Source organism: Sebastes fasciatus, chromosome 4 (assembly GCF_043250625.1).
Source record: "Sebastes fasciatus isolate fSebFas1 chromosome 4, fSebFas1.pri, whole genome shotgun sequence".
Lineage (NCBI taxonomy): Eukaryota > Metazoa > Chordata > Actinopteri > Perciformes > Sebastidae > Sebastes > Sebastes fasciatus.
The window spans coordinates 9,049,163-9,062,213 of record NC_133798.1 but is presented as its reverse complement, the minus strand read 5'-3'; the positions used below and the strand labels follow the sequence as shown (position 1 = coordinate 9,062,213).

The 13,051-nt window shown below is 41.9% G+C and overlaps 1 protein-coding gene across 1 annotated transcript in view; it reads right to left on the bottom strand.

Moving 5' to 3' along the window:
• Nucleotides 1-13,051, bottom strand: part of tmtc2b (transmembrane O-mannosyltransferase targeting cadherins 2b) — a 114,230-nt gene that overhangs the window by 23,485 nt on the left and 77,694 nt on the right. The window contains exons 4-8 of the mRNA XM_074631828.1: nt 10,926-11,040; nt 9,758-9,843; nt 7,528-7,712; nt 6,344-6,422; nt 2,814-2,935 (exon numbers count right to left, since the gene is read on the bottom strand). Coding sequence (XP_074487929.1) covers nt 2,814-2,935; nt 6,344-6,422; nt 7,528-7,712; nt 9,758-9,843; nt 10,926-11,040 — 587 coding nt within the window. The remainder of the gene's footprint in view (nt 1-2,813; nt 2,936-6,343; nt 6,423-7,527; nt 7,713-9,757; nt 9,844-10,925; nt 11,041-13,051) is intronic.

Here is a 13,051-nt window from a genome sequence, read left to right as displayed (position 1 = left end):
TGTTAATGAGGTAATCGCCGTGAGGAGGACGGATCGGTCACAGCCGGTGTGCGCGGCGCCAGGTAGACCCCTGTGGCCCTGCAGCAAAAGCTCTACCAGAGAGCCAGACACACAGCCACCCGACCGTAAAGATCAAAGTAAGCGCGCTACACATATTGACAATCATCGTTTCTTGTAAAATGTCCGATGTAATCAGTAACACCGGTGTTGTCACAAGTTTATTAACCGGTGGGAAAATTTCCTCACCGTCACATCCCTAGTCACCAAGTAACATATTTGCATAATACCTAGCCTAGCAGATAGTTTGGCATGCCCTCAAACAAAGCTAGTTAGAGTGGAGCTGGAGCGGAGTCCGAAGAGTTTGGTTTGGTTGACCAATCACAACAGAGTGGGTCAGCTGACCAATCAGAGCAGACTAGGCTTTTTTGAACATTAAAGCATGTAAACATGTTCTAGTAGAAACCCAAAATACAAGTATGCACCTGTAAATGACTAATAATGAGTCCTCTTTAAATTGTTCCCTATACTTTTAATTCATCGGTAGAAACTTTCCGACACATTTCAACAAAAAAAAGAAAACAAAGATATATTCTTTCATATTTTCCTCATGGATAAAGGGGCTCTAAGCTTGTTTGAACAACTAAGTTCCCTCCTCTGACGGCATTATTTGCACTCACAGTATCACGGAGGTTCAAAGCCCCTCTACCATCCATCATGGTCAGAGATCTACAGAGATTCATCCCCTCAGGTTTGAGCTCTACTTTCCTCCAAAATCAATAACACGTTCTTAAATAAAATGAGTTTCTCTTCACGGCCCAATGAATTCTTCCCCGAGTCCACTTCACCGAGTCTTAACGTTCTCCTCTAAAGAATTGTTTTGTTCCCGTTGACAGTCCTCGCTGACAGCGTTTGGTTTCAGATAGTTTTTTTTTGATGTGTGGTGGCTTTTGTACAGAGAGGAATTCATGTCAGCTTAACAAGCGACTTTTATCTGTGGTTTCAACTAGTCTTTAAGCTGACCATCAGTCTGACTATGGATGGGAAAATCAATCTAGTATGGAGCTGGAGCTCAATTTAATTTAGACACACAATGATCTACAACCCTAGGACTATTTCACAGAGGAAACACTATGGAATGGTATTATTGAGCCACAAATGAATGACACCCATAAGGAAGAATAAGCACCATTAAATGACTAGTTTGACATTTCGCTTTTGTTGCCGAGAGTTAGATGAAAAGATTGATACCACTCTCATGTCTGTACGTTAAAATATGAAGCTACCACCAGCAAAATATAAGCCTAGCTTAGCATAAAGACCAGAAAGAAGAGGAAACAGCTAGCCTGGCCCTATCCTAAAGTAACAAAATCTGCCTACTAGCACCTGCTACCTTTATATAGATTTAACAACCGGGATATAACGTGTCAATCAGTGAGCCTGTACAGATATGAGAGTGGTATTAATGTTCCATCTCGCTCTAGGCAGGAAAGCAAACACGCATATTTCCCAAAATGTCACAGTATTCCTCCCTAAGGGCTTAATGTGAAACTTTGATACAAAAACTGACAAAAATTGTTAAAAGAAAACTTTTTTTTCCCAGCGAATTGATGTGAAATGATGTGCGAGCAAAGTTCTTCCACACATATCTGTTGTGATACACAAAAACTCATAATTTTTGGAAAGACTATAAATGAAAAGAAGTTGAAAGACGCTCGGTTTCCATTAGGGAAATGAAAAGGGACAAGGCCAGGAAGACTCTAGTACTTTCTGTGGGGATCCAGATCCCACCGCTCCAGGCTATCGAACACATTGACGTCCTTTCATTAGGGCCTAGGCTGTGGGAGAGAGGGGTGACAGCTGAAGAGAAGGCCTCCACCCTTCTTTTGACCTTCTGTGCAACTCTTCCTCTAATTTGTTTATTTCTCTTCTGACAGTCCCTTTCAGCTCCGACTGCTCCTCTCGGTCAGCTCCAAACACGCCTATCTAGCTGCGATCTGTAACGGATGACTGTATGACCCGACCGCATGACCACCTCCTCGTAAACTCGGCGACACTGGAAACTGCGTCTGCCCCTGAGACCTTTCCGCACAGACGGCATTTGCTTTGGTTATTGAAAACCAGGTCGGCTGTGTGACCCTGAGAGGATATTATCTATGTCCTGGAAAATGCCGGGCAGATGTGGATTCCTTTCTTTACGTTGCTCAGAGATTTCAATTCTTTTTTTTTGCAGAGCAACGTTGCAAACATGCCGAATGCCTATTATCTGTTTTGCTGTTGGTTCAAAGTTGCAAATGCAGCTTTTGGAGCTACTTTTTAAGACCTATTAACAGCTACATGGACCAAAAAAGGGGGCAGCCAGGACAACGTTTTTAATCAGTAAGTCCTATTCCCAAGACAGACAGGAGCATCTTGAGAAACACAACGGGTCAGCCTTCTCTCGTTGCTCTCCCATGCTCACTCTCCTACAATCTTTTCCCTCTCTCTCACCCACACACTATTGATTAACTGTAGGGACTTCAGGAGGACATTACGACCGTCAGTAAAGAGCTAGAGAGAACTGATGAAAAGCCAGAGAGATGAAAGAGAGTGTAATAAAAAGGAAAGTTAAAAGACCTGAGCAAGCACAGGAAGAGAATGAGAACTTGTTCAGGGAAACAAAAAGTTAGCCAATGACACGGGGTTTGATTCTGTCGGCCGGCAGAAAAATATCTATGAATTCAACTTGTGACAGAAAAATAATTTGTTATTTCTTCTTTAAAGTCTTGCTTTAAAAGGTAGAACGAGCGAGGATGACACAGAAATTAAAGTCTTACCGTCATAGCCAGGAGTTTGCCGTAGGTGAGGTGTGCAGGAATGTGGTCCGGCTTGGCCCGCAGGGACTCTCTGTACCAGTGTTCAGCATCAGTCAGCTTGTTCAGTCTTATGTAGGCCTCTCCTGTGAAAGCACAGTGAGGGTCGAGGTCAGGGGTCAAGCTGTCAGAGGTTAAGACATCATAAAGCGTCTTCCCATTGTTCAGAGTTTCTATGACATAGCGGCGGTGAGAGCAGACCTCAATCCAGAGGGGCACGGAGTCCGTCCTCAAACCCCCTGTTGTTTTATATTTTCATCAAATTATATGTTTACTTGTATGATATCTGGCAGTGAACTAACAGAATGCAGATCTTACTCTTTGATTTAGAGTGCCACATTGCAAAAATAACTTTCTATGTCTGTCACAACAGCAAATCTTTGATACCCAGTCAGTAATGAACATTTAAGTCACTGTCAGTGTTTTTTTATGTCTTAAAAACTTCTATAACACACTCCCTCACTCTCCCCGATCTGTCAGACATCATCCGATACCTCCCCCGCCGCCACATCTGACCCTCTGCCTACTCACACCTGGAAAAACAATAACCTCTCTTTCATAGTCGTCCAATAACACGTGTATTATTGCAAGAATTTGACAACATCGGCTGGTAATTGGACGCAACAGTTAAAATCATTATCACATATTTAGGGGAAAGAAACTGAATGCATCCCAGTTGTTCAAATTTCACTAGAACTTGAGCTGACAAGTTGTTTAGACTAGAGCGGATTGACACTTTAATTCTGAGAGGATTAGGACTAAGCACTTCCCTGATAGGAAACTGTGATAAGTAACAGGTGTCACACACGTAATCACAACTAAGGGACCTTTTTTATTGAACAGACGATCTCCTTTTACTGTGAATTTAGAGATAACGCGGTGTAATAATATCTCTAAACACATAAGCATGTAAAAGGCATCAAATTTAAAACGTGACCTCCTTTTATTGTGAAAAACATTAAAGCTCCAGGCTTAAACCCACCCACCCACGAATATTTTCAAGGTGATATCCATCAGTACAGCCTCCTGTTTCAGATTTTAAGTGTTGGAAATCCATAACATTGTAGCTACATAATCACAAATGTCCTTGTCAACAGCTAACATCAAATAAAGCAAAAGAATAAATCTGGGGATCTCCATGCTGTCGCAACATAGAGATATCTGTTAAAGCATCCTATATTCCCATGGCCAGCTTGTCCTTTTTTTCATTCTAAAACTTAGATTTATGCGAAGAATACTGAAAAAGACTATTTAATTAATCATCCATGTGTTTAAAGATAGGGTTGGTAAATATTTTAGAAACATTTTTTGTTATATAAGTTGAAATTCTCATTACATCCCGACAGCAATCAATAAATCAAATGCTATGACAAAAAACAGAAGAAGAAACTCTGGTATCTGTGGCTGTCGCAGGACTGTAATAAACCCGTCCAATCATTTCATTCAGCCCAAAAGTAATGACTATATGGGCTTTCTGCCTGCACTACTGTACACACAAGCAACTCTACATATAATAAACAGCGATATCTGTCTGAGAATAACTAAGAATATTTAATGTTGAATATGAATAATGAATAATGCTGTGGGATTATTCCCTATTTCAATTAACTAATTTCGGATTTGTACATTGTTATTACATATTTGTATATAAAAAACAAAACAGAAAACAAAGCATTTGAATACTGACTTGGAGGTTGATTACCATGGCAACAATCAAAGCTTCGAAGCATTCGGGTCAGCCCTACTCGGATCCGTTTAAAAAATGTTGTGTACTCTTGCTAGTTTTTCAAGATCACCGACCCTGCCTTTAATAGACTGGATTATCTGGATTTCAGAGATTTACCACCAACCCAAGGCACTGAAAAATAGATGTACAGGCCTGTTTTGACACGACCACTTGATGAGTTGATGGGTTTAAACGCGGCCAGAATACTTGTCTCGCCCTCATGGCAGCAGACGTCGGTACGAGATTAGCACAGACGTGCAATTAGAAGTGACGTTGAATCCAAGGAGCTGAAAACCGGCTCCTCGGAGTGGAACATTCCTCGGCCCACCAGAGAGTGTTGGAGCGAGACCAGCGGGGTGCAGATTACCACCCAGGTCCGCCTCTGATGAAAGCCTCTGCTCCTTGGCGTCTGACAAACAGCATGAGAGCATGCCGCAGTGAGTGAAAACTGTAGATAGATATGAGCAGGTGGGCCAAATGTGCAAATCAGTTCAGCGAGGAAACAATGCTGAGCTGCAGAAATCACAGATCTCTGGCTCAGTGCCTCCGTTACAGACGCAGCGCTGCTCCTGAACGGTGACTGGAGCTTTCATCAACATTTTGACATAATCTCGGTAGCTCTGTCAAATTGCATTTTGCCAACACATAAGCGAACCCGTGGCACTACCAAGTCTGGATTACAGTCGTCCCAGGTTTCAAGTGTGTGTGTGTGTGTGTGTGTGTGTAAGTAGCTGCATTATGTGTGAGAGAAAGAAAGCAGGAGGGAGACAGAGAGAAAAAAAAAGTAAAAAAGCAAAGAGAAAGCAGCTATAATGAGCCTGAAAGCAGCTGTTCTACAGCTGTAATCTAACAAACTGACTTGTTCTTGTAGTGAAAAGCAAATTAACTCTGTTTAACATGATACTGTAACGCTTACTACTGTCTCAAAACGCTGTTTAACAGCATTAATTCAAGTCAGAGCTCTCAAACAAAGATATCACTGATATAAATGGTTGTTTGCTTGATGTCTAACACTGATTTTACACATTTCTACTTCATTCCAGCACTCCTGCAGCATACCAGCACTCCTGCAGCATATCTCAGCCCTGGCTTAACCTAAACACCAGGCTGCAGAACGCGAGAGTGAGCTTAACCTAGTTTTCATCTTCATATCTAATAAGCCATGGCTTTACAGTAAGCCCGCAGGTTTAAGATTCACAACTAGGAATGTGAACCCGAGGTTAGCATCTTCTGAATTCTCACAGCACTCGCAGTATGATAAATGTTTGACTTCCTCTTTTCTGCCCATGAAAATATGAAATCTTTAATGGACAAACATCTAAAATTACAAACAACAACAAATTCTATTGGTTTTTGAGCAACTCATCCAAGTGACTTTAACCTGAGTTTCTGGGGCAAATTCCCAAAAGTCGGGGATATCCCTGCTCCACAGTGGGTGTTAGTGAGCCCTGGGCTATCCCACATTCAAAGCTGCACGTGTAAAACAGCTAATGAAGTAAGCAGTTGTATTACTTGCAATTAGTAATCCACTAATGCTTACTGAAAGTTTGGTCCAGTTAAGACGCTGCTCGTCCAGAAGAAACAAAAAAGGTTATTTGTTTTAAGGGACCCAGAACAACAAAGTAAAACAAAAATGAATGATGTAGAGCAGCCAGTTGCTCCAAAATACTCCAAAAACAACCGTCAGTTCCACTGTCCGTTACATTTCCTGCACTTAAAAACAACAGCTTTTTATTGCTGGTGGTCTTCAAACAAAAGCAGCTCTTACCCATCATGTTGTAGAGGCTCTGCGGTGCAAATTGTCTTGGCATTTTCTGTATTGCTTCTTTAAACACTGTGAGGGCCTCCTGTGAATGAAACAAATAGAAAAAAGGAAGAAGGTGGGGGATGTTTGCATTAGAGAGCGGAGAGACCCCAGCCAGAGAAACTGCCGCTGTGGTAACTAGTCATTCCTCCCCTGCAGCCGGGGCCCCGACACTGTGAATACACAGCGTAGAATCGGGGGTCGCTGGGCGGCTGGTTCATACACAGTCGAGCAGAAAAGGTCTATCCTCAGTGTCACGGCTGTTAAGACGACTAGAGCGGCGTCACATATTGACTCTGGTATGTATGGAGTGCAGCTCCAGCGATTCACCTCAGAATTTAAACGGTAGAAGGAGCTGGAACTACTTTATTGCTGAAGCAAATGTTGCGGTTAGAGGTCGGAGGAAGTGGGACCGCTCTCTTTCTCCGGCGTGCCAACAATTTATAAAAGCCCTTATTGAATCTGCAGTACCGCTGCTTCACTCCTGATTGAATCAGCAGCATCAGTGCTTATGTACAATATAAATGTGCAGCATTGGAAAGCGAGTCACTTTTGCCAACGCTGTAGGTCTTCAGGGGCTTGAAAGAGAGCAAATTTGTCAGGAACAAGCCTGAGGATTATCGGCACAAAACACAGCGTCCCCTATGACACAAACACTCCTGGAACATGTCCATATTAAACCCAGCATTTTCTCAGTGTCCCAAAAAGCTCCTTGGGCAACAGCCTGCATCATATCTCAATTCACTATGGTTTTACATTTCCCAGCATGCACAGTACTGCACGTAAAGGAAGACTCTTTGAACTCCGATGGGAACTATGGGGGTGTTTGTTGGACAAAATATGTTTGCAGATATGATTCAAAATACATACATGTGAGGAAAATAGATTTAAGTGTGTACAGTACAGTACATTTTATTTTATATCGCGGTGATCTATGGGTCCTTCACTGACAAATAACATAATTGTCTCAACATATCTTAACTTCCTTAAAATAAATATGTAATTGTGGATAATTTGTAAAAGTCAGCACTTAGCCAAGTATGATATTTACATTTCTCTATGGTAAACTGTTGCCGAAAATTATCATAGTCTCAGAGAACTTTCAAAGCAAAGTATGAATTATATTTTTGTGCGGTTTGGGTCGTTACCTCTTGGTGTCCTTGTTCATGGAGCAGCTTGCCCAGGTTGTACAGGCAGCTGGTGACTGAGCTCTTGTGGGCGTGGGGGTCCTTCAGGTTCTCATCTGGGATGTCAGCGCACGTCAGGAAGGTGCGCTTGGACTCATCTAGGCGACCCTGATTCATCAGGATGATGCCTGTGTTCAAGTAGGCAGCTGTTGGGGAAACAAAACATGGTATATAGGGTTAGTTCAGGCAGTGCTCGGATCAGCTGACTGGTAATGTCCAAACAGATTCATGCAGGTGTACAATTCTTTGTGGGGTAACTCAGTATCACAGATGTGTCGATAAAATCGTATGTGTTGGTCGACTTTCTTTGGTCGAGGACAGCCCTAGAAAGTCAGAATCTTCGTGACAATTGCATAAGTGGATTTTAACTAGAAATTTCTTCCTGAAGGAACAGTGTAAAAGATCTGGCGGTATCTACTGTAGCGGTGAGGTTACAGATTACAACTTCTCCCGTGTGACAAGCTTGTAAGATTGCTACAGTGGCCGACGTGAAGACACGAATGGCCCTCTCTAGAGCCAGTTGTAAGAATAGAGTGCTTAGAGTGTGTGTGTTTGTGGGAAGTGAGTGGTGAAGCAAGAGAGAGAGGGAGCGGTGGCGACGGGAGCGAGTAACCTTACAGACTCCGGCCCAAGCAGATAAAGTTAACAGTGTTTGGTTTGTCCGTTCTGGGCTACTGTAGAAACACAACAATGCAACTATGTAGATATAAACCCTCAAAGAGAAGAAGCTTTTCCGCCAAATCTAATAACCATTTTTGCTAAATGGTCAATTCCTTCACACAAGTGTCTCTCACTGACTTGAAGCCTCAGAGCTCAATGGTGCTGAAAAGACGAGTAATGACCATTTCTATATGTATTACACCCTAGAGGTGGAACATAAACCTTTGTTGATCTTATTAATGCTTTAATGTATATTTGACCTTTGCATGCATCCTGTGGGATGCTTTGGATGCTTGTTAAACTTTTCCATGAGTGGTCAAAGACAACATCTAATAATCGATATGCAGCTGGAGAGTAATTAGTCTCTGTGGACCTGCCTCTCTAAACAACTCCCTATCAAGTCTGGCTGTTGGAATAAATTACCTTGATCGAGCAGATCAATCTGGAAGCCCCTTCTACGAGGTGTTGACGTGTAATCAAGTTAAAGAGGGGGTGGAAGTTATCTTCTTCCTCTTCTGTCTTTGGAATTTGTTATCTTGAAAGCTCACATTTTTTGATTCCACATCCTTACACCTCATAGTCTTATCTGCGCTACATGGTGTTGCATTAGATGCTCAAAATATAGGCTTTTTCTTATTGCATGGATCTGCACTTAAAGCGCAACAGATAAGAACTTTTTTTTCCAACTTCATCCGCCTTCTAAAGTGATTTTCTGTATGCAACAAATGTGAAAGAAATCAATAGCATGCATCATGAAACAGCATAGCTCCGCATATTAAATGAAAACACCACAGTTTGCACCAGTTAGCTCCTAATTCGGCAGAGAGTAATGGTGCAACCTTCACATTCTAATTCTGCCTTCAACGTGTCTGCTGCTCGAGGTAATTAATTAACCTCCTTATCGGCTATAACAGATTGGATAATTGCCACGCTGAATGGAAATTTTCTAGTCTAACCGCGATCTTGATTAGGTCGATAATTAATCCGGGGGAAGAAAGGAAGAGATGTTTAAGATTCTCTGTTTATCTGTCATTGACTGATGTCTAGAACAACGGGGAGATAATTTATTGCACGATCAGATAAGATTGCGAGCGATTTGTTCTAATCAACCTGCGGAAGATGACAGCGTATGGAATTCCAGCAAAAGCAGGAAAAATGTTTGATGAACTCTCACGGGGGAGGAGAGGAAGAGTGATGAGCAAAGAAGAGGGAGAGACACGCTGAAAACTGAGAGAACAAAGTAGATGTAGTGAACGTTGGGAGGGGTGAAATGAAGTGCGAGTCACGGCCTGAATTCATAATAAACGACATCACGCGGTTGCTTGATCTGTTGACATGTCTGACTTGGCTTTGAGAGCCGGTCAGACAGCTGCGTTGAATGTTGAATACTAGCTCGTATACCCGCTGCCCTTTGCCACCTATTCCTCTCCCTTCACATAACCGCAGCCTGTGTTCACTGTTGCCTGGACACAGCACAGACCACAACCACAAGAGCTGCAGATTGTCAATAAAAAAGAAGAGCTGTACTTACAAGCCAGAGTTGGCCGGCTCCCAATGGCCAGCTTATAGTAGTGGAGCGCCTCTGAGAACTTGTTGCTCTCCTGTAGCAGCAAACCGCTGGAGCAGACAAAAGCAAAGACGAGTACAGGCAGTTTAGAGCTTTAACAGGAGATGATTTAGAGTTAAGAAGGCTCTGTTAGGATTAGACAAGAACACAAGCAGCTGATAAAAGTGAAGAGGAAGATTTAGATCTTAGCAAACCGCAGACATTTGAGTTGGCTGTGGATGTTTTGTGTTTCCCCCCTCAGGCTACAAGAGCATCATTAATAGCCCTGTCAGACAGACAGCCCTCTGGGGGATACAAGACAAGACAGCACTTCCTCTGAGAGAACAGCTCTGATCAATGGACGCACGCATGTAAAAGGAGAACTCGTCCATTTGTTCACACACGCTCCTAAGTCATTGAAACAGCTTTGATAGGAGACACACTTAAAAGAAAATCAAGTACGAAAGCACACAATGATATCAACAGATACTCAAAGTAGGGCTGCACGATTATGGACAAAATACTAATCTCAATTATTTTGATCAATATTGATATCACGATTATTCATTGATTTTAGCGACAACATATTTTTATTGCACTTTCACATTAAAATGAACAGAGTACTGTTTTCACTTCCATGCTGTGCTACATTCCTGCTAATGTACAAAGTAGGGCTGCACAATGTGGGAAAAACATGTTTTTCTGCTATATATATTGCAATATGAAAAAATACAGGAATATTCACCTTACTCTTTTGTTAGCTACATACAAGTTAAATGCTTCAATCTGGTGCACTTCAAGAGCAAAATTAGCAACAATAAGAGCTAGATAAACAATTCTATGCTCTTAATTTGATCATAAACACATTGGTTGTATAGATAATATCTATACCCAAAAGTGAAGCCAAAACATCTCGATCACCGGCTGGTGGCTCGCTGTTAGTTTAGGAAGCGCTTGATTTGATATGCTGCAATTTTCTATGAGCAGAACGTTCATTTTAAACGTCAATATCGCAGGCGATCATGTTCATTTAATGGCGGGAAGCCAAAATTGTCATCGCGATTAATAGTCGATTAATTGTGCAGCCCTAACTCAAAGGCAAATGAACTTGAGCATTTGGGGGAAGAAAATATAAATGACAACACAAACTCACAGGTTATACAGCATGTCAGCCATGTTGCTGCGGTAATAGAGGGCATTTCTGTACGCCTGTTCAGCCTCCTCCATCTCGCCCTGGCTTTTCAGGACATTTCCAAGGTTGCCCCATGCTGACAGGTTACAAAAGAAAAGGTTAATCAAACAGAATAAAAAAAATAAAAAAAAGAACATTTGTTGCAACCTTCTGAAAGAACTTTTTCACAATCTTTAAAAGCTTTTCCATTAAAGCAGCAGGAGAGGACATTTCTGTGGCAAGTAATCATTTTCTTTTGTTAGTCTCAGCCCCTTACTGACACAGGTTCAGAGTTTTTTTTAACCTCTAAAGAGAAAGACATTATGGGCAAGGAGAGATGACGCAGCAGGGGGACGTTTGTGCCAAAAGCCCCAGTCATTCCTATGACAGTGTGTATGAATCGAGACCACCGCAGTGCCATTGCACAGCTACTGGCATTAGTGTTTGAATGGCAACTGACAGGTGAAATAAGGTTGCTAAGAGCTTTTGTACATTTTGTGCAGAGACTATGGGGTGTGAAAATAAATGTAGAGGGGGTGATGGAGCAAAAAGAAACGTATTGCATGTAAAATAATAGCCCATGCTGATTCCTATGTAACATAATATCATCATTGATCTGTTTTTTAAGGTTATTTTATATTCTGCACAAACTTGTCAATAATTATGATTCAACAGAATGAAAATAAAAGTGAAATTAGATAGAGAATAGGCTTATGAAGTCATTGTGCATCTATAGTGGTGTATAATAGTGTTTTTTCTTGCATCGCCACAAGTCATATTGAATAGGAAGATAAAATCCTGGCTCTTGCTGCTTTTGTTGACAAGTGTTTAAAGTGCTAAAATATGCAGCGTGCCTTTAAGCAACGTATTTACAGTATTTAGTTGTTGAAAGTCATGTCTGTGGAATCCCAGAGGAAAATTCAGTACAAATAGAGGCATGCAGAAAAACAACCCCAGCGTCCTTCATTCAACTGCACTCAGTTATGCTCGGATTAATTTATGAAGTGTCTTTTACGGGAAAGAGTTGCTTTGTGCATCCTTTCGAACAATCCAATGAGTGCATCTGCGTCTGAGGTTGGGTTCTGTTCAAATCTCATATTAGCAGTAATGAGTGTGAGTCGGGGACATTGCCGCTGCTCTGTTCGGCTCTGATGGCCTGCCAAAGCAAGCAGCTGTCACGCCTCAGCTCCGCTCAGAATCTGAAAGGGAAATTAGCTAACACAACGTGTCCCGCTGTTGCCTCGCGAGTACCCGGGCCCGCTTCCCTCCTCAGCAGCTCTGAGGACTTAGCTTCGGATTGGAATCTGTGTCTGATGACCTTGAATGTGAAGGCTACTGAATATTTTATCTGCTGCTACAGGTGCCAGTCAGAGACGGGTGATGGTGCCCTTCCAAGCGAGATAGAGCAAATAAGATTTAAAAAAAAGTATAAAACGGTCACTATATCCTGACAGTAGTGCATGAGACAGGTGTCTGAAATAAATCATGTTCCTCTGTGTCCTCCGGTGCTCCTAATGGCATCTGCATGATTTCACAGACCGGAGGAAAACAACCAATCAGAGCTGATCTGGAGTCTTGCCGTCTCTGATCAGCTGTCAATCACTCGCAAACTCCGATCAAACAGTCAAATATGGCAGTGCTGATCAAATATAAATCAATATTCTGTTAATGTAATGCCTATTTCTAGGCTCAAATGTTTTCAGAAACATCTTGTAGTGTACTGTTTAGCTGTAAAATGAGAAAGTTTGTGACCCGGCAGCCATGTTGAGATCAGTTGAGAAAATACCAAGCACCGCCCACCAGCCAGAGCAAACTTTCTCATTTTACAGCTAAACAGTACACTACAAGATGATTCTGAAAACTTTTGAGCTGAGAAATAGGCATTACATTAACAGAGTAATAATTCATATTTGATCAGCGCCACCTGTCTGAAATTAACTGTGATTGGCCAATGTCTACCGTCACGGGCTAGATTTTTTTAAAGCCTGAAAACAGAGCCATGAGGAGGTGCAGAAGTTTAGTTTTCTCTCAGAACACTTAAATTACAATAAGCTGAAAGGTTATTTTGGAATTTTTGCCCAATGATGCCAAAAATATTCTGCTTACTG